This window comes from Chenopodium quinoa, unplaced genomic scaffold (genome assembly GCF_001683475.1).
Source record: "Chenopodium quinoa cultivar QQ74 unplaced genomic scaffold, ASM168347v1, whole genome shotgun sequence".
NCBI lineage: Eukaryota > Viridiplantae > Streptophyta > Magnoliopsida > Caryophyllales > Amaranthaceae > Chenopodium > Chenopodium quinoa.
This window is the reverse complement of record NW_018743405.1, coordinates 5,480,436-5,502,650: the sequence shown is the minus strand read 5'-3', so window position 1 is coordinate 5,502,650 and position 22,215 is coordinate 5,480,436. Positions and strand designations below refer to the sequence as shown.

The 22,215-nt window shown below is 36.1% G+C and overlaps 3 protein-coding genes across 3 annotated transcripts; 1 reads left to right on the top strand and 2 right to left on the bottom strand.

Annotated features, from left to right (window-relative positions):
- Positions 1-8,614: 8,614 nt before the first annotated feature.
- On the bottom strand, positions 8,615-12,589 carry LOC110739008 (probable inactive receptor kinase At3g02880). Its single transcript, XM_021919462.1, has 2 exons — positions 10,872-12,589; positions 8,615-9,875 (listed from the first exon to the last, which is right to left on the bottom strand). The coding sequence occupies exons 1-2, from the start codon at positions 12,256-12,258 to the stop codon at positions 9,241-9,243; spliced, it is 2,022 nt and encodes a 673-aa protein (XP_021775154.1). The 5' UTR covers positions 12,259-12,589; the 3' UTR covers positions 8,615-9,240.
- A 3,947-nt stretch (positions 12,590-16,536) lies between these two features.
- LOC110738949 lies at positions 16,537-17,968 on the bottom strand. Its single transcript, XM_021919395.1, has 2 exons — positions 17,879-17,968; positions 16,537-17,424 (listed from the first exon to the last, which is right to left on the bottom strand). The coding sequence occupies exons 1-2, from the start codon at positions 17,966-17,968 to the stop codon at positions 16,537-16,539; spliced, it is 978 nt and encodes a 325-aa protein (XP_021775087.1).
- Positions 17,969-20,264: 2,296 nt separating this feature from the next.
- LOC110738948 (protein FAR1-RELATED SEQUENCE 8-like) lies at positions 20,265-21,278 on the top strand. Its single transcript, XM_021919394.1, has one exon. It carries the CDS (start codon positions 20,265-20,267, stop codon positions 21,276-21,278), a length of 1,014 nt encoding a protein of 337 aa, XP_021775086.1.
- The last annotated feature ends 937 nt before the right edge of the window (positions 21,279-22,215 follow it).

The window sequence follows — 22,215 nt, the reverse complement described above, 5'->3', positions numbered from 1 at the left end:
TTCCTCATAGTCTTTTCCTATATTTTTGGATCGTGATAAACTTGTCTAATTGCATAAACTTTTGGAATAATGCTCATATTTGGATTCGAAACGTGAATGAATGTGTGTGGAATATCTATTTCTACTTAAGCCAGTAATGAATGCACAGTTTGAGTCTATTGTTGATCAATGTAGACGAGTCTAGGCGAAGGTAGTTGGTTAGAACACTTTTGTCATGTGAAACTCTATGCCTTTGGGCTGTGGTAAGATGGAGTCGCTTCCCATTTGTGGATTTGATCCCCTTAATTGGTAGTTGCTTTGTTTTTTAGATCTCGTGAGGTTTATTTGTTCTAGCCTTCATCATTCTTGTTGAGTGGCATATTTGGATCCTTGATTACGCATTTTTCGATCTTTGTGTTGACTAGTAGCTCCCGAGACCGACTTGACACTTTTAAGGGAGGAAGAGGGCACCTTTTTCATTTTTCTTATTTTGTTCCTTTTGTTTTGTTACAAATTAATTTTCTTTTTACATCATCTTACTGCTAACCATGTTGAGCCTTTAATTCCATTCTTGGTTACCCATGTCACAAACCCGATGGCCGATGTTTTACCAACCCTTAGTTGTGAAGCGTTTACCTCGCAAGGTTTGTTTGAGATTATTGTGTATAAATCAAGAATAATGATCGATAGTTGGTTTGAGCAAGTTTGAAAGTGAGCTTAATTGTAAAGATGTAATATGAAAATTTGTTTTTGAAAAAAAAAAAGAAAAAAAAAGGAAAAGAAAATCAAAAAAAAAAAAAAAAAAAAAAAGGGAGAAAAGTCGTCCGAATTGTGAAAAATGCAAGGACACATAAATAAAGTTTTGAAGTTTGAAAGAGGTCATTTGAGTGTGTATTATATGGATAATTCGGGATGTGTAAGAATGTGAATCAATGAGATTGTGGAAAGTGAATTACATCTTTTGAACTATTGTTTTTGAGAATTGTGATTCTTGCGCTTCATTTAGGAATTAACCCCACTTTTTTAAATTGTTTTCACCTACCTTACCCATTGCCAATACATTACAACCCTTTAAAGACCCTTAGAATTTAGAGGTGTTCGGTTCTCAAACGGTGGAGGGAGATACCTTTCAACCCTATGGAAAGATTATGCGTAATCGAGATGTCGGGATACCTTTGTTATTTCCTCAAAATATCACTTTTTCCGGTTCCTTCGAGGAATCACGAGGGGCCAATTAGGGTGGTGATTTGAAGCAAAAGGGGAGGACGTGGCCGGTTTGGTTGGGTTTAGAGGGAAGCATGATTTCTTTGTTCTCTATGCTTGGTTTAGGTTTTGTTTGCATTTTGATCAACGATACTTGGATTGTGTGTCTCGTTGCTTGTTTGAGTGAGTTTTCATTCCGTGCATGGTTGTTCTAAGTAGGATCCATTGACTTCATTCCGTGCTAAATTGGATTTATATGTAATGGCAATAGTTTATTTGATCCTGTGTGTGTGTGTATCCCTTGGTTTTTGCTCGAGGACTAGCAAAAATGTAGCTTGGGGGGTTTTGACAAGCGCACTTTAGGGCGCGCTTTAGAGCATATTTTAGGATGATTTTGGATGTATTTGGGGCCGCTTTGGCCGATTATTACCTTGTAATGGCAATAGTTTATTTTGATTTGTTGTGTAATTTCTGTTTTCGGGTTTGACCCTCATTTGCACCAAAAAAAAAAAAACAAACATTTCTTAAGGATACAAACAGATTACATGTTAATACTAAAACAAATAAAGTTAACCGCCGCTTCTCCAGCTATAAGATGAGCTCTATGAACGCGCTGACGATCCGCTTTGTGTATACTACAGAACTGAAAAGATGAGCTCAGATTGTTGAATCTTGCGGATGAGCCAAAGGTAAGCAACATTACCATGGCCATCCCCCCGTAAGAGGGAAACAAGATTGAATGAGTCAGTAAACACTGTGAGGGAATGAAACCCACGATCAAAAGGCCATTGTAACCCATACATGCATGATAGTGCCTCCGCATGTAAAGCCGACGAACATACCCCAAAGTTACTTCCACCACTAATCCGATCATCCACCGGGTCTTTATTATCCAAGCACCATCCCATACTGGCTTGTTGAGACTCTTTGAACCAAGACCCATCTATTTGCATAGAAAGTAAAGAAGTCCCATTAGCATTTCGACCCAGCTGAGTGACAAGCGCACTTTAGGGCGCGCTTTAGAGCATATTTTAGGATGATTTTGGATGTATTTGGGGCCGCTTTGGCCGATTATTACCTTGTTATGCTTACGTTCCCCATATTACGTGCTTCACGGGTTTTCGGTTTGTTTTTGATGTGTTTTCAGGTAATATCAACCGAGTTTAATCGGATCCCGAGCCCTTGATGCGTAACCGAGCTAGCCTTGACCGGAGTCCGAGGAGTTAAGGAAGTTCAAGTGCCGTGCATTGATTACATAGCACAGGTAGCACGGCCGTGTTACCATTGGCACACCCGTGCTGGCCTATAAGCAAGCAACCCCAGGCAAGGCAGCACGGCCGTGCAAGCCAATAGCACGGCCGTGTCAGTATCCACGCACCCGCACGGCCGTGCAGGCCATTAGCACGGCCGTGCCAGATGTTGCCCGTGCCCGTGTCAGCTTCAGTATGAGCCCCGTGCTAGAGCATATTCAGCACGGCCGTGCCAGGAAGCTGCACGGCCGTGCCATATATAGCACGGCCGTGCCAATTTGAAGAAGAAACCCGGTTTACTTACTGACAAGCTAGCACGGCCGTGCCAAATACAGCACGGCCGTGCTGATCCAGGGTTAACTGCGCGCTTGACTTCTCCGAATTAGAAGACGTATATAAGGCCCGACTTTAAGAGGATTAAAAGACAGTTTTTAGAGATAGTTTTGAGAGCTTTTGTAGAGAGTTATTTGGAGAACGTTCTTAGTATTAGAGATTCATTAGTTTTCTTAGAGATTTTTCTAGAGATTTTAGTTTTCTTGGATTGATTTGAAGCAAGATTTGCGAAGATTCTTTGTATTATTCATTGACGACAGATATTAAAGTTCTGAACTTTTCCATTGATTCGCATCAATACAATTGGTATTATTCATTCTTGTTTATTAATCAAGCTTTATTATTCCTTAATCAGAATTCATGTTTATATCTATTATGCTTTTGGAATTCATTATTGCTTTGATTATGAATATGTGTGAGTAGTCTCCTAGCTAGGGTTTCGGGATGAAACCCGGCCTAGGTAATCTATGTAATTGAGGATTGATTTTGATAAACGGATTGTGATTAAATTGATTATATGTGATTGCATGTTAATTCATTATAATAGGAGTAGCTAACCTAGAATCTTGAATTTGATTGCATGATATTCTTGATTTGAACAAGAGATTGTGAATTGAGTATTTCATTATTGAATGTGGTTTGATTATGTATCGAGTAATGTTAAGTGCATGAGAAATCCAAGCTTAGTATTGCCCGTTGTCTTCCTATCACATGATATTGATCAGACTTATAGCCTTTGCATATCCCGTTTGTCTCTGTGATTCCTTGTTGCTTAGTTACCAATGGTTAGGCGGATTCCCGTTCTCCCTAGTGTCTTAGTTTATTGATTTATTCCATCTTATTAGTAGTATTTTAGAACGCCATTTTCCATTGATTTCGAACTAGCTTAGGTTTAAGATTGATTTGCAATTACTCTCGTTCCTCGTGGACCGAACCTTTATTTGCCATTGTACTTGGTTATAGGGTGTTCGTATAAGTATTGTTTGATTGAGAGTTAGATTGTAGCGACCGATTTAACCCTTGTCACTGAGCTACGTAAAACCCAGGCGGAGGGCCTCCATCACCCCCCACATCAGTTGGGGAACTCGCCAAGGCATCCGAAGCTGCAAAAATAGTATGTGATTCCATAACCTCAGCGAACTGTGAATCAAACGGGTGTGACGCGGACGAATCCTGAAAGATTCTGGAATTCCGACGTAGTCACAAACTCCAACGCGTACCAACAAAGGTACCTAAGCGAGTACTCGAAGGCCCATCCTGACTAATAAAAAGTCGGATATAATCTAGGATCCAATATGAGAGAGAAAAGGTCTCCATTAAATTTTGAGCGGATACCAAGGCACCCACCCCTCCAAGCTAATCCTCTGGTTCAGAACGGCAGAGGTGATGGAGCTGAACCTTAACTGCAAGAGCCCAATGTAGCAGTTTCCATAAAAACAACTTCCATTTAGGTTGTAACCGGAGAGACCACAGAACTTTCCAGAAGGAATCAGTATTAGAAGGTATGGAAACAGGAGAAAGTTGCAGTTGAAGCATTGCATAACCTGTTTTCACCGAGTACCTTCCAGATGGAGTGCTTGCCCAGAACCTAAAGTCTTCCCAAGTCGTAATAAATTGAGAAGAATGTATGCAAAATAATTTAATGGAATGTGGTTAAGTATTTGGAGTTGAAAATATTTTGAGATTCTCTAGAAATTTAAAATGAAAATACTCATTATGTTAAAATAATTTGTGCATCATATGCTGGATATTTCAGTAAAAAAATAATAATGTGATGTTGAATATTGTTGATATAAAGTCATTAAATTTCCAACTTATTGCTTGTTTGGTTCACCTTATTTTTGCTTATTTAATCTGGTCTAGTCTGGTCTGATTTGATCTGATTGTCTAAGTTGACTAAACTTTGACCTTAAATGTACGATAACCTATAAGGAAAAAATGTATCAAGTGAGATCTTGTTATCTTCGTAATAATGTGTATTTTATTAATATATAATTTTCACAATTTTTTAATTACAAAAATAAAGTTATTTAGCGATAAAAAAACTATACATAAAACGATGATCTGATATGAACTTATTTTTTCTGATCTGATTTGCTCTGATCTGAACTTATTGTTTTCTGAAATAAGTATACATAAGGTGAACTAAACAAGGCCTTATTCTATGAAATTGAATAAGCAATTGAGTTATCGATAAAAGTTATAAAATTGTTGATATAAGCTATTTAATTGTTGACATAAACATTTGAATCCCTGATATAAGGGCAAGTTCTCATTTACTGAGCTGAGCTGAACTGTTTAAAAGAGAAGGAAATTAGGAACTGAGCTGAACTGAACTGAAATTAAGCTGAATGAAACAGGCCCTGCTATTACATTGTCGATGCTAAGTCATTTTATTATTAGGATTATTTTTTTGTTAAGAAATTTATTTAATTGTTAAATGTGGAAATTATATTAGGACTACCACTAAATATATCATTTGTTCAACTATTTGATTAAAAAAAAAGTGAAAAAATTACACCACCCTTAAATTTTATAACTTTGACTAAGGCCCTGTTCTCATTAGATTATTTTTAGTTCAGTTCAGTTTTATTAAGTTCAATTCAGTTCAGCTCTAATAAGTTCAATTTAGTTCAGTTCAATTTAGCTCTGTTCAGTTCAGTTCAGTTCAATTCAGCTCAGTTCAGTCAATAAAAACAGACTCTACCACTATCCATTTGCATATTCCGGCAAGAATCTGTGCTGAGTGGCGCTCAATTGTTACTCCTATAATAGGTTATAGCCCTCATGTATATTACCAAATAGTATACGAGTATAACTTATATTTCCATTGATTTTAATCCTTGTGTTTTTATATTACTTGCTTAGCAATTGTATATTTTTTTTCCTAAATATTTTTGTTTGTTACTTTTCAAATTTATTTTTCTTATCACTGTCTTATTTTACTCTTTATGTTTTCTCTTGCCTACCTTTCTTTTTTATTTTTTTAAAACAGTTATTTCACCAAATGTCATTGAGTACTTTAAAAATTCACCAAATGCCATCGGATTTTTCAGAATTCACCAAATGCCACCGAGTTTTTAAAAAATTCACCGAGTGCCATTAATAACTCCGTTAGTCATTAAGGCTAATTATGCCACGTGGCATATTCTAATTGGTTCATTTTATTATTATTTTATTTATCAAAAAAATTATAATAATAAAAAAAACTGAACCCCAGCCACTCTTCCCACCACACCACCGCCCCTACGCCAGCCCAACCCCTTGCCTCCACCCCCACCGGCGACCAACATCGTCGGCGGCCACCCTTCCCCCTGACCTTATGCCCCCTACCATCTGCATCCACTCCCCCCTAAACAACCATCCTCGACACCCTAATAAAACCCCAAAAACGAAATCTCCAAAATCGAAAACCAAAATTTGGTTTTCGATTTTAAGCGAGGTGGTTCGGGGGTGGAGATGAGAGGGAAAGGGGTGGTTTGGGTTCGTCGAAGCAGGGAGGGATGAAGTGGAGGGGGTTATGAATTTAGGGAAATCGATATTGGGGTTAAAGGTGTCGAAATCCTAGATTTTGATTTTTGGAGATTTTAATTTAGGGTTCCGGCATGGTGGTTGAAAGGGTGGAGCTTGGAGGGGATGAACTGATTTGAGTTCTCCGGCGTGGGGAGGGGGACTTTGGTCGTCGGCGGTGGTGAGAGGAGGGATTTTCGAGGGAGAAAGAGAGTTTGCGAATCGCGCGAAGGGTCGCTGGGTGCGTTGTCGGCGTGGGCTGGCTACACTGGGTCGCTGACAGCGTGGTTGTTCAAGGCTGGGTCGCCGGCTTGGTTGTTCAGGGCTGGGTCGCCGCCGCGGTGGGGACTGGTTGGAGGCGGGGATATGGTGGTGGCAGTGATAGACGGTGGTCGGGCTTGGTCATGGTGAGTGGTTTTTTTTTAAAAAAAGTTTTTTATTGAGTAATTAATTTTACTAATTTACTAATTTAATAAGCAACCAATCATAAGCCACCACGTGGCATAATTAGCCTTAATGACTAACGGAGTTAACTATTGTTAGTCATTAATGGCACTCGGTGAATTTTTTAAAAACTCGGTGGCATTTGGTGAATTCTGAAAAGTCCGATGGCATTTGGTGAATTTTTAAAATGCTCGGTGTCATTTGGTGAAATAGTCGTTTTCAAAATACATTTGCACTTATGTTGTTTACTTTCCTAAAGAATCCTACTTGTTCTAATTTCTAAAGGCTTTAAATGACAATTTATGTTAGCTGACCCATATCAATTTGAGATTAAGACTTTTTTTTTTTTTTTTATGTTGCATTATACTTCTATAATTAGGTACATGCTACCCTGTTTAGGGTTAAGTACTACAATTTGAATGAAAAAAGTAAAACAAAAAAAAAAAAAAAATTGAATGACATTTGTTTCAATAGACAACTTGAATTTTAAATACTAAAATTTAAAATAGTTGATATGTTGACTTTGCATTGAGATAAGTCTAAAAACACAACATTTGTTTTTAAATTTTAATAAAAAAAAAACAAGACAAAAGTAAAGACATGCAGATTATATAAAGTTACTCCAATTTTTTGTATAACCTATAACGGAAGAAGTAACGTTCAAGTTTTAATTTTCAGGCGCCATTGGATCTTTGGATGTAGATAATGGCTAATATCGCAAACATTCTACCAAACTCTTGACAAAATCACCCTAAAGGCCAAGGGGTTGACTATTTACTGCCAAGGGGTTGACTATTTACTGATTCCACAAACATTATTTACTAGGAATGATTCTTACTACCTCCGTTACATATTATTTGCAACGATTTGACATAAAGTAGAGAGAGAAAATGTCTAATCGTTGCAAATAATATGTAACGGAGGTAGTATATGAATATGAAAAGTTCTCCGGGTGAGTATTCACTAATTCAACAACTCTTATTTATTTACTTTGTATATTTTACGGAGTAATTATGAAAATTAATAGCAGGAGGACAAAACCAATGAAATTAAGGAATTTAAAAAATGGAATAATTTCTTAGATGATAAGTTTTTATTTGCATTTGAGCTACAAATCATTTGACCTATATATATTCACTTATAATAAATCAACATTTAGCTTGCTATTCCTCTGACAATTAAATGAGAGACAAATCGATGGGTCATGCATAGACATCACTTATGTAAATTGACACAAACATTACTTACATAAATTGACACAAACCTCATTATTTCTAAACAAGAATGTTAAGCAAAATTGCAAGGGACTCATTGGCACGGCACGACATATCCTACACGATCTCTTATATACAACCTACCTTAGTACCATATTCATTGACAAGAAGTTCTTTAAACGAATAACAAATTACAACCTATTAGGGCTAAAATTATTCCTTAGTACCATATCTCTTGGCTTGCTAGCGTGGCCCATGCCTATCTCTATACCATGCTCACTTCACCTCATTGTATAATGTATATGCCATTACAATATCTAATTTCATTTTGGGTGTATTAGGCCAAGGGAACGTTGTTAAACGACAAGAGGGCCCACAATAAAAGATGAGAGAATAAAGCTAAGTCATAATATACAATAAACACGTTGTCTTAACGTGCAATTATGTGGGTATCACATCTAATCCGGCCCTCCAAACACCTGTATGCATCTAAACAGGAATCAAACACTAAAAGTAGAAGTAGTTGTTTAATCTAAAAATAAATTCTACTATTTGTTTGAAAAGAAATCCAACACTACTTTTACTTTCAAGACTAACATTCGGTTGTTCAAAGAACTAATCAACTCCCCTAACTTCTTTCCACATCAAAAGAACAATGTTTTATCTACTTCGTTTTTGTTTTTGTATAAGTTTCACCAAATTAATCTTGCATCAAAAGCAAAATTCCTAGAAGACAAAAAAATAGGGCATAGTATTAGGAAAGTGGTACCAAAAAATAATTGGATATAATTATGGCAACAAAATCAACCGTGACACTTTGAGGCTAGGGCCCGTGGTTCCAGTTCATTAGGACACTTCTCTCGATAACATATTACTAGTATAAGAAAAGGTATTATGAAAGTAAAGAGAAAAAATGAGGATTTATGAATTATTCACATTTCATCTCCACACAATCAACAATCAATGATGTTGAATGTAAGTACAAAAACATTGGAATAAAAAATTACAAGTGAAAAAGAAAAGATAAATGGTTCCTGAAAATAAACAAAATTAATGGAAAAAAAAAAAAGAATTTTAAAAAATAAAAAAAATAAAAAATGAAAAAAAGAAGAGAAAAGTAAGTACACAAAGAGCGTTGATGGGGGGAATGAATCTCAATCAAACAAGGAGAGTTTTAAGAATAAACAAACAATTTTGAATATTTCTATAATTGAGGTAAACAATTGTAAGAATTGATAGTGTTTGTTATCAATTGATGTTGCTGGATGGATGGATGTGCGCACCTGACACGGATTGTATAGGGAGGATTAGCTTGGTTTGGTAGGTGTGTTTTCTGGATCACTAATGATGTCTGCAAGTGGGTCTTGTCCGGACGATAATGTAGATTGGCAAATTTCCTCAATGCGGCTGGTTACATCACCTATTGATGGTCGACTGTCTGGGTATTGGGCACAACAGTCAATTGCGAGCTGCAAGAGTTTAACCATCTCCTCCTCGACATTCTGATATCTAAGGAGCTCCATGTCAAAGACTTCAGCAGCCCACTCTTCCCGAACAACTGACTGCACCCACCGTGGCAAGTCCACCCCTTCTTCGTTCAAGAGAGCATGGGTAGGAGCCTTGCCTGTAAGCAACTCCAGGAGGAATATACCAAAACTGTACACATCGGCCTTCTGAGATACCCTACGAGGATCAGTGATCTCTGGTGCACGATATCCAGCTACACGATTTGGAGTTGCACTTGGACTTGCAAGTTGTGCAAGGCCACTATCTGACACTCGAGCTTCATAAGAGTTGGTAAGAAGGATGTTAGATGACTTTATGTTACCATGGGAAGCTGTGGGGTTCTGTGAATGGACGTAAGTAATGCCACGAGCAGCTCCTAGAGCAATTGCAGAGCGAGTTTCCCAGTTTAACGGTGTCCTCCCACCTCCTCTGTTACCTATTGAAAAGAGAGGAAAAAAAAAAATCAAAATTTTCTGTTATTTTCTGTTGTTAACCTTATTTACATTTACTGTAAACAAGCAAATCTTCTGCAAGAGCTTTCAATATACATACAAATCTACATTGTCAACATCAAAATCCTCAAACAATGCAAGTAGCTATTCATGATTGTGAAATTAAGAAGTAAGTGGGGCACATGTTATTAAACGGATCTTTTGTTGTAGGCTACAAACTACGACACATCAGAAACGAAATAACTTAAAAAAACAACAGCTAACGAGTAGCATCAAATGCCAAATCATCAGTTGCGACATTAAACTTCATGTTAACGATATACCACACAATTAGTGTACAATTATGATTTGGTGAGGGTTAGATGATAAAAGTTTAAGTAGAAACCCCAAAACACAACATACCCAATACACAATACACTATTTTCCAGGCATGAACTTGATGTAGAACCAACTTCATAGACACCCACTAACTAAATTAGCAAAGAACATCAACACCAAAAAACTTAAGCAACAAGATTACTCCCTAGATAAGAATACGCGCTTGATCATTGACCAGATCTCAAATCCGAGATTGTATATAATATGGACTCAGCACATAAAAACACTTATAAACACTTATCATGACTCAAAACGCAAGCAAGCACTTTTAGTAATTATAACAAGATTACCAATAATCAATGTAGTTGTCTCAAACCAGCAAGGATTTTTTACTCCTAGCCATGTATGTATCGAACTTCTAAACACCTCAAAATGTTTATATTGTTTCTAACATACTTAGATCCAATAAGAACTGCGGTGCATAGTATACAACAGAAAAAGATCCAGAAATCATGAGCAAATGCATAATCATCATGATTCATGAAAGCAATAAAAAGTTCACAATAGACCTAATAATTCATTCAATCAACCAAAAGCAAACAACAATACTAAACAAAAATCTACAAAAATTGAAACACATGAAAATAATAGTAGTTTCTTACCATGTAATAGAGCAGACAAACTGCCCATTGGGAAGTAATCATAAACTAGAAGCTTCTCATTAGCACTACAATGGTAAGCTCTAAGACCCACCAAATTCTCATGTTCTAATCTTCCAATCTCCTCGAGTTTCTCTCTATATTCTTTCTCCGTCACTGTCACATCCTTCAATCGCTTCACAGCCACCGCCACCCCGTTATCCAAAGACGCCTTGTAAGTCGTCCCGTAGTTGCCTTTCCCCAATACCTCAGCCGACGCCCTCAACAAATCATCCAGATCGAACACTCTAGGCCCATTACCGAAAAACACCAATGTCTTGTCCACACCACCTCCACTCTTAGCACTGGATTTAGCAGCAGCAGCTGCAGCAGCCGCGGCCACAGCACCTGAGCTCTCACCGTCCCTCTCAGCAGCTCCCTCCGCTGCCCCTGACTCCACATCAGATTGCTTAGCACCACCACCACCACCACCACCAGCACCAGCCGCAGCAACTGCATCCACAGACCTTGTACCAGGCTGTTGCTCAGTCTTTTTGTTTTTTCTACAGCAGCAGAAGAAAATTAGTAGCAGAATCACCAGCAATGCGATCACACAACCAATCACAATCCCCGCGATCGCCCCAGCAGACAACTTTTTCTTCTTCTTCTTCTCCCCACCATCACCATTTCCACTATCATTCGGGTTGGCGGAAGGTGCAGTAGCAGCACAAGCCGTCAGCGAATTCCCTTCAAACGCCGTCGACGGCATCCCGCAAAACTGCGAAGGGATACTCCCAGTTAACAAATTATGAGACACATTAAACTGCTTAAGATTACCAATCTTCAAATCTGGAATCGAACCCGTCAATTGATTACTCTGTAAATACAATGTAGCTAAATTAGTCAGATTATTAAACCCTAAAGAGATCCCACCGGAAAATCTATTCCCGGCCAAATCAAGCCGGAACAAATTCTTCATCGAGAACAAAACCGCCGGAATCTCGCCGGAAAGATTATTATGCTGGAGATAAAGATACCGAAGCTGCGACAACGAAGAGAAATCATTCGGAATATTCCCGGACAACGCATTATACCTCAGAGATAAAAAATTAAGCGAAGCAAGATTCCCCAAAACATTATTCGGTATCCGACCTATTAATCCGACCCCGGGCAAGTGTAGCTCGACAACACGACCGTTTGTATTACATACTACGCCTTGCCATTGGCAGGCGTTGGAAGCAGAGGTGTTCCAGCGGCCGGGGAGGGCGGCTTTGAGAGCGGACAATGCGCGGGAGTCGGAGGGGTTGGCGTCGGCGGGGGTTGCGGAGGGGAGGAGGGAGAGAGCGAAGGTGATGGCAAGTAATACGACTAGTAAGGGTGGTTGTGGTCGGAGTTTGGTGGTTGACTTCATTGTTGTTGGAGAAGAGGAGGAGATCGGAGAGAGTGAAAGAGAGAGTTTTGTGTTTGGGTTTGGGTTTGGGTTTTGGTTTAATTGTTGGAAACGGTAATACGTTGCATTTTTCCACACGGAGAGAAGGAGAGAGAAAGAGAGGGGACAGTGTGTATAGACAGACTATAGAGAGTATAGATTATAGAAAGTGTGGAAGGAGAGATTGGAGATGAAGATTGGTTTAAGTGGGGTTACCGAGTTAATTAAAAACTACGGACTAACTGCTGTGTACTTATTAGTTATATTTATTGTATTTAATATTTTTGTTTAAGATTTGCGTTATACTTCTTTCGTTTTATAAATATTGTACCGTAAGTTCTTAACATGGGTCCTTATCTTTATTTTATTCCTTTCATCTTAAAATACTCCTTCAATCCCTTATTGATAATTCCTTATGAGCAATTTTCACAGGAATTTATAAAAATAAACGAATAAGTAGTAATTTAAGTACATTGGAAAGATTAATTTACATTGGATATACAAAAAAAAGTTATGAGAGATAGTAATAAAAGTAAATAGAAAAACAAAATTTACATGGGAAATTTAAATTTGCAAAACTATCATTGTAAATTGGAGATAATTTTGATAAAAAAAATTAATATAAATAGTTGTTGGAAAATACAAATGGAGTGAAACATTTTGTAACTAAAATTTAGCCATAAAGGACTATCAATAATGGACAAAGGGAGTATTATTAATTTTTATTTATTTATTTTTTTTTTATTTTTTTTTTGCAAAGTATTATAAACAAACTATAAGGCCTTGTTCACTTCAACTTATTTTTGCTGAATTGAAATTATTTTTACTGGATTGAAAATTTTTACTGAACTTAAACTAATTTTTCTGAACAAAAATTATTTTTTCTGAATTGAGTTTTTTTTTATTGATTCTCTATTATATTTTTTCTTTAAATTTACTAATTTTACTGAACTAAACTTATTTAATTTTAGTGAACTGAAATTATTTTTACAAAATATTATTTTTTTTAAGGTGAAGTAAAGAGGAACACTCACATACTATATAATTAATAATTGTAAAAGTTGTATACAGTTTTTTTTATTTTTATAATCAAATGAAAATAAATAAATAAAAAATATCAAATCTTTAAATTCGATTGTCTTTCTTAATTTTCAAGATTTGATCTAATTGCCTACACTAATTTATTTTTGTAAGTATGTCAACAATATCAATAAATAAATCTTTTTATGATATTGTCAAGATCTACAAATTGATAAATTTTTAATTCCCTAATTTTCTTTTCTCAAATAAATAAATAGATAAAGGAAATACCATTTGTAATTTTTTTTTTTTGAAACAAATCAATTCATTAATAAAAAGCCATCCGGCATCTACAAATGAAATCTAAATTAACAAATACATAAAATTGAATCAAATTAGGTTTTCCTTCATCAAAGCTATGATCGTTGAAAAGATCTTGCATTGTGGTACATCTCTCGCACACATCGCTGGAATATACAGCCTTTTCGGAGAGACGGTCTAACGGTTTGTTGTAGCTATAAGGATGATTCTCATCTGATTCGCCTGAACGCATTTGAAAATTTGATAACCGTTGTGATCCCGAACAAATCTTTACCAAGGTAAAAGATGATTACTTTTTTGATGAACCCTAACACAAAAACAAACCCTAAACAAAAACAAACAACTAAACTAACGAAAACTAACGACTCCGCCATAGGGAGACACTCCACCATAGGGAGACAGACGAATATCTACACTACTTGTGTAGATTTATTGAAATTCAAATTGCAAAACTAAATAATTTAAAGGAAAAGGGTTGAAAATAGTCTAATTTTCGAAGAAATTAGACTATTTCCGGTCTAAACGGCCAAGATTTTGGAGAAACCCTAGAAGAGAGGAGGAGAGGAGATGAGATGAGAGGAAATGAGAGTATTAAAGTTTCCTAAAACAATTACCATTTGTAAAACTGTGTAATGCATAACTTCATGTATTGCTATGTTTGTATCCCTCTCACATCTCTTATATTGTTTTTTAGAAAAAAAATTATTGTTTGATTTGTGGGATTATGGGCTGGAAATGAGATTATGAAAACCCAATCTCCATAAACCAATGTTTGATTGATGGGAATTACATTAAAAAAATGGGAATGGGCGTTGTTCGGTGGAAATGATCAGATCAAAGAGTGAGAATTCTCAAGTTTAGGGCCTGTTCATATTTACTGAACTGATTTGAAAGGAACTGAAATTAAGCTGAAGTGATCAGGTCCTTAGTAAAGACGCATACTTTGTACTTCCAATATGTAATGGTAAGGGTAAAACTAGTTTAGAATTCTCAAGGTTCTTAGAGATTGAGTTGTTCCTACGCACTGGTTTGGTTAGTTGGTCCGTTTGGTTAGCTGGGTGTGCTCGTCATCGTCAGTTCCTTAGTTGGTCCTTTTAATTTACGTGTTTGTTCGTTTATAGTTTGTTTGTTTTGTTCTTTTTAGTGATCTTTGTAAAAAAAAAAATAATAAAAAAAAAGGGTAAAACTAGGAGTAATTTTTAAAATTTTTTATTTTGAAGTCCAAAAACTAGTAAATTTTAATTTGAAAAAATCAATTAGTTAATAAAAAAATACGACATCTAAAATCAAGGGATATTAAATGATCCACCACCAATTCTCATTCTCACTTACACCCTCTATTCCCCAAATTTTTATTCCTCCATGCTAAGCGACTTAGGGTATGTTTTGATTTGCTGAATTGAACTAATTGAAGCTGAAATGAACTGAATAGGGCTAAAATGAATTATTTACGAGAGAGATAAATTTTAACTAAACTGAAATGAACTGAACTGATTTGAACTAAATTGAACTGAACTAAACTGAAATTAAGCTGAAGAGAATAGACCCCTAGTAGAATTTCAATTTTTTTAATCATTTTATCGTTTAGGCCGAAAACAATTTAATTTTCACAAACTCTTAATAACATCCGGTTTACACTAAATTAGTGTAAATCGGGCTGGCTGGGCAACTTCATCACCGAGAAAAACACCCACCACCATCGCCACTCCCTTAGCTTTTCCCAAGAATCCGGCGTCCCCCTCCGATTTCGACCTTGCTGACCACCCCAATCCCCCGATTCCAGTGTCGCTGACCTCCCCCCATCCCCCGATTTGTCGAGTTTGAAGTCCGGGATTACAACAACTCCGAATACCTCGACCCCAATTGCATATCCCTTATTGTGGGTATCTAGTATTTCACCTCATCTACTTTGATGGTGGCAAACATGGGGCGGTGGATACTCTGTTTTGGGTTAACTTTTGTAAAAAAAAAAAGGTTACTTTTATGAAAAAAAAGGGTCACTTTTGTGAAAAAAAGGGTCACTTTTGTAAAAAAAAAAAAAAAGGTAACTTTTGTGAAAATATGGGTCACTTTTGTAATAAAAAGGATCACTTTTGTAAAGAAAAAACGTCACTTTTATAAAGAGAAAGGGTCATTTTTCGCAAAAATGTTCGATGTACAATAAAATTATTATAAACCGGGGGCATGCAAAAGGAGTTGTTTAATTTTCTTTTCTTCATATATATATATGTTCACGCATATTGTATATGTTCAGTCATGGTGGAGAGTTCCCCCAAGGGCCCAAGGCCCCAACCCATATAATGCATTAATATTATGCAATTGTTAAAAACTTTACAAAATACATTAGTCACCTACTCCGTATTAATTATCATCAGCTTATGTTTTGGGATTTTACAGTTGTGAAATTAGGGACAGGGAGTAATGAATTTTTATTACTAGTACATGTATTTCAGGTCCTTAAGTCCTTTTGAAACGGAGGATTAAAAAATGAAAAAAAAATAAATAAAGTATAATTAAAAAAAGTTAATGGGGTTAGAAGATTAGTTGTTTGATCGCTGGTCAGTGGTCATTGTCTTCTGATTAAAAACAATACTTTTTCTTTTCCTTTTTTCTCTTCTTTTTTCTTTATCGAATATGTAAACTGGCCTAAGTTAAATTTCTTTCTCATTTAGGTTTTGTTTTTAGTGATTGACTGATTGATACTGCACTAACTTGTGGCGATACTGAAAACGAGGAACACAATTCTTTATCTTTTTCAGGGGTTTTTAAGGATTGGAACATGAATCCAGTTAAAATTGCTTTTTTTTGGTCTTGGTCATTATGGTCAATCTGTGATAAATTTACATTGGGCTTGATTGATGTAATATGGAGTAATTCTCATACATTTTTTTTTTTTTTACAAAAGAAACTAACAAAACATTAAAAAACATTAAACAATAACTCCCTGCAACGAGCTGCAACAGCTAGAGAATGCGCCTCATCTACTGAAGATCTAGAAACCTTGTAAATGGAGCAGGCCACAAAAGAGGACAAAATACACCGGATTTCATCGACAATCCAGGTAACCAAGATTTCCACCGTACTCGAAGCCGACAGCAACTGAATCATAGCTAAATAGTCACTGAAAATTCTAACCTTAGTGAACCCTTTTTGACGAACATGTTGAAGACCCCAGAGACAAGCTAACAATTCAGAATGAAGAGCAGAACTAGCCATACAAGCCCTAGCCCCACCCCCCAAAACCTGGGACGAAATAGGATCCTGAAAACACCAACCAGCCCCCGCACAGGAAGAACCTGAATCCCAAGCACCATCACAAAAGAACAAGACATCATATATCTCCGAGGGAGCACCCTGCAAAATAAAAGCCCGAGGACAAGGGGAAAAACCAGGAGGAGAGGAGACCAAGACATTGTCCAGTTGGCGAGCTTTTTCGCTTAGAGTGCTCCAGGACGAGGCTAAATCAATAATAGTATACGGAGAATACACTTCTAAGCGGAATCTGGCCCCATTCCTAGTAAGCCAAATCGCCCAGCAAAGGCCAAAGAGCTTATCTAAATAAGTCCAGTTTTTAGAAGCAGCAGACTGCATAATAGTCCCTGCAAACCAAGACTGAAAAGGGATGTAATCGACAGGAACCGGAAGAGAGCCCCAGGGAACCATACCCCAAATCAACTGAATAAACTGACAACCACGGAAAATATGAGCAACAAATTCAGATGCACAGCCACAGAAAATGCAAGTAGGGTCAATAGGTAGCCCCTTTAACACAAGTGAAGACGCAGTTGGGAGAGCATTATGTAAAATCTTCCAAACATGGAAACCATGATTATTTTATATATTCAGAGGTGTCAAAAACTGATTCGATTGATCTATTTTGAAAGTTTTTTATTTACTTTGTTTTTATTGATATGAATACAATAATTCAGCAAAATTCACATTTGGAATAAACCTGACCTGATGCGACCTCACCAAACCAACCCGAACACTCGAATTGACACTACCTCTACTCATAGTTTCAATTGATAAAATTAAAACTACGTAAAATAATATTGATAGAAAAATTCTTTAGTGCTCGATTGGTCAACATGAAAATTAATTTCATGGAAAATAGTTTCCTTCACACAATTTTTTGAAATGGCCCTAAGTTATTTGGTTCTTCAAAAAAAAAATTGCAATTCATAAGAATTTTGAGTGACCAAGCAAGAGGTGGGTAATTAATTTCTCATATAATAATAAATTTTTAATTCCATAAATATACAATCTCTCCACTTTTGTCCATTTTCACCTTTTGTTGTCCAGGCCCATGTCCTGACACTTTCATGACAAGCCTTGCTATTTTCAATTTCATGTTAAGTCATATTATGTCACATAGACTTATCTAGTCTCTAGCTAATTCTCATCTTTAGTGTATATTAGCTTATTAAGTACTTATTAATAAACTTGCAAGTTTATAATGAACAACGATAAAATTAATATTCGGCTATCTATTAGAAATATTTTGTGTGGCATAATTACATTAAGAAATATTATATATGACATAATTTACGTGACGTATATTTATTTCTCAAAAATTTCACACATACATTATATTCCCTACTCCATCATACACACCAATATCAAATCTTTAGTATCTTCCGCAACACCAATATGGCGAATATCCAACACCTACCAACTCATAATAAAGTTATGAACTTATAATTGCAAGAGGCTCGACGGCTTATGCACCATTTTTTGTCCAAGTATCTTAATAAGATACAGTCACACATTAAACCATTAGGTTCAACTTTACACCAATAAACAATTACATCGTACACTCACCAACATAAATAATTCTAATAGTATAATAGATTGATAAATCCCATAAAATAAAAAATTTGAATATATATATTTTTTTTATATGTTGTTGATTTGCGAAAGTTCCTCACAAAAGCGATACACATCTTCGTATCCACCGCCAAGAGCCAGCAAGCTATTTAAGTGCAGTAGCTGGTCCATTATTATGTGTTTATTTTATGTACATATTTCAATCATTTTTTTATGATATAACAATAATATTATACGTACAATTTGTATAAGTTTCTCGAATGTATAATAAGTAAATAATATAATTGAATGATACAGAACAAATTTTAAGAAAACATTATGGTATTCAAGATACCAAATGGATTGTTTAATTCCTATTGTGTAGGCTTAGTTGACGTTAATCGTGTCTTAAGAGTAGGGTGAGTATTGAGTAAGTAACAAGTTTCTAAGACATTGCCAAAATGACAAAACTTTTTACCAATGTAGCAAAGACAATTATATCATGATATCTTAGGTAGAAATTTGGACATTGACTTACTGGCCTATAAAAAAGGCTATATTAGAAGAGACTAGGAGAGTTTGGTGTAACACTTAGCCGAGGAAGGTGGTGGACCAGCACACAAATTTAATGAATATTAAATGTTTTTGGTGGGCCCCTATCTTGTATTTGTGTGTATTTTGTACGTATAAACTTGTATGCCCCAAGTGTATACATAGTTGGCACCAATTTAGTCCGTTATTTTGCAAATGGGGTTGATTTAATTCATCCAGAGACATAGATGAGAATCTAGGGTTCTTCATCTCATCTTCATCTGTTGAATCCTCATCTTCTCTCAGCCCCCATTGTCATCTTCATTTTCTCGTTGAGTCCTCATCTTCTTCAGCCCCCATTACTCATTTGTTGTGTGAATAATAAAGGGTTTTTGGGGTTCAAGATGAGGGGATAAATTGAATAACTGGGGTAAAAGCGCGTCAATTGTGAGCGGATTTAGCAATGCGGACATCAATGGAGCTGATTGTTGCTATTATAACTTAGTTGGTTGGAATTAGGTATGTTAACTGACTCTGTTCTTGGGATTGATTTGATTATTGGATTTGTGCATTTTTGGAATTGGGGTTTGGTCTGGAACATATATTTGTTAATCTAGCATGTTTCACACATCACAATATTAATTATCACAAATGACAAAACTTTTGATGACTGTGGACAATGTTGTTTATTGCTAAAATTATTGGTTAGCTAAAATTATAGGTTAGGTTAGGTAATTAATTGTACACACAAATTCTATTAAAGTTTGAAATAAAACAATACTTCCTCCGTTCTTTTTACTTGACCCGCTTTGACTTTTACACTATTCACCAACCCACCTTTAACTGTCTTTTGTGAATTATAGGTAAAGAAAAACATATTCATGTAGGATCTTGTTAGAATCGTCTAAATAAGTACTATCACAATATATAACTTTTATAATTTTTTACTTATAGAGTATTAAAATTATTGATGGTTAAACTTGTGCATTGGCCAGCGTGATAAAAGAAACAAGTCAAGTAAAAAAGAACAGAGGAAGTATTATTTATGACAGTAGACAATATTCTTTAGCTAAAATTATTGATGCTTAGCTAAAATTATAGGTTAGGTAGTTGGCATTAATTGTACAATATAATACATTGAAATCTCATGAAAGTTTGAAATAAGAGTAGGATTGATTTAAAAACATACTGGCTTTTTCTGATGTCATCTGATAGAGTACTTGTTATATAGATTAATTGTTAAAGATTGATTGTTTGTTACACATGTTGTTAACTTATGGTAAAATAATTTATTGAAGGTTGAGGTAGTGATGTTAAGTTCAGAGGTTGCAGAAGATGTTTGTGTTTCATTGTCTCATAGTGATGAAGGTGTTGCAATGGATTTGATAAACTTTGAGGAAGGGGCTGGTGTTGATATTGTTGAATTATGTCCATATGAAGATGGAGTGGGGATGGATAGTGTTGGAGGTGATGGAGGTAATATGGTGAATCTTAACATAATTAAAATAGACCCCCCACCAGAAGTGGGAATGATATTTGATTCATGGGAAAAAGCTAATATGTACTATAATGCATTTGGCAAGCAGGAAGGGTTTGGTGTGGTTCTTGGCCAAAGTGCATACAAAACTCTAAAAGATGGTCGCAAGGTTAAAAGTGCTGTTACATGGAAATGTGAGTGTGTAGGTTTTCCAGACACCCGAAGGAGGGTTGGTGGGAAAAGATTATCTAAGGAGTTGGAAGGGGAGCCGGTTGCAACAAAGAAGTCGAAAAAATGTGGTTGCGAAGCCGGGATGTATGCTTGTTTAAGGGATCATGGTAAGTGGGAGATAGTAAGAGTGGAGTTGAAGCATAAACCCCATCAAGTATCACCTTCAAAATCATTGCTAGTGACAAAATACAGGTTGAAGGAGTTGGAAAAGATGTCGTATGTGAGGCGTAAACTGCATTTTAGAGACGATATGGTGCTCCCCGCTGCTACTATGCACAAGTGGTTGGCTTGTGAGAGGAATGGGGTTGAGAATATGCCCTTTACTAAGAAGGATGTGAATAATTTGATGTCAAGGGTGAAGAAGCTAAAATTGAAGGATGGGGACAGCAATGCTATGATGAATTATTTCCTAATGATGCAAAAGAATAATAAAAACTTCTACCGCATACATCGTTTGGATGCAAATGGGGTATTGCAAGATGTGTTTTGGGTTGATGCGCGTAGCAGAGCTGCATATGAGGATTTCGGTGATGTAGTGTGCTTTGATACGACTTTTTTGTTGAATAAGTACGACTTGCCCTTTGCAAATATCGTTGGAGTAATTCACCATGGATAAACAATATAACTTGGATACGCTCTCATATCCCACGAGGACACTGAAACTTTTACGTATGTATTATTTTGATATGGTTTATTTTTGGTTATGTTGATCTTGATTAGCTTGTTTTTTAGTCTCTTAATCTCTGAACTAATTGAATTGACGTAACCATGTTAATATTTTTTTCATATCTGTAGACACCCATTTGTGTCTCCCCAAAACCAAACCCAGTGATGAGTACCTTTCACGTCGAATCATAATCGAATGAAGCGAAAGTGTGGAAAGTCTAGTGTTGCGGATAGTTTTAATTTCTTTTCTCTTCTCTCTGTTTTTGAAAACTTATTTTAAGAAAACAGACAATCCAGTTTGGTTGGTCCATGATATGGGTCCAATAGTAGTGTAGTTGGATGGGGCTTGACTAGAACTTTCCAACGATATATTATAAGCCCAATTCCGATGAATATTGAGGAAATTATGGCCAATTTACTAAACTGGGCCCGGTTTGAGCTTTATATGCGGCCCAATTATCTAAGGGAGGGCCTAATATGATTTATCATTCCTAATGCAATTAGGAATGATTTTAGTCTTCTAGATTCTTCTAGAAGGTTCTTCTCATTCCTAATTCAATTATCATTGATAAATTGACTTTTGTTGACTTTTCAGAGTTTTAATTAAAATCAAATAGCATTTTCGAGGAAATTATATGATTTTATCCTCCAGTACGGCAAACTTATCTGATTTTCGAAAACGCGTTAAAAACAGTCTTGGCGCCTGTAGGGAATATTTCAAGCATTAAACCCCTAGCTCGAATCCCACTGTGATCATACACTAAAGTACGGTGGCCTCCAAAAGGGAAGAAGATAGAGCAAAAGAGTTGCCAACAAGTTTTAGGAACTTGTAAACCGTTCACGAGGTGAAGGTTACACCCCTTAACGATCCAAGAGATCGTCAACTC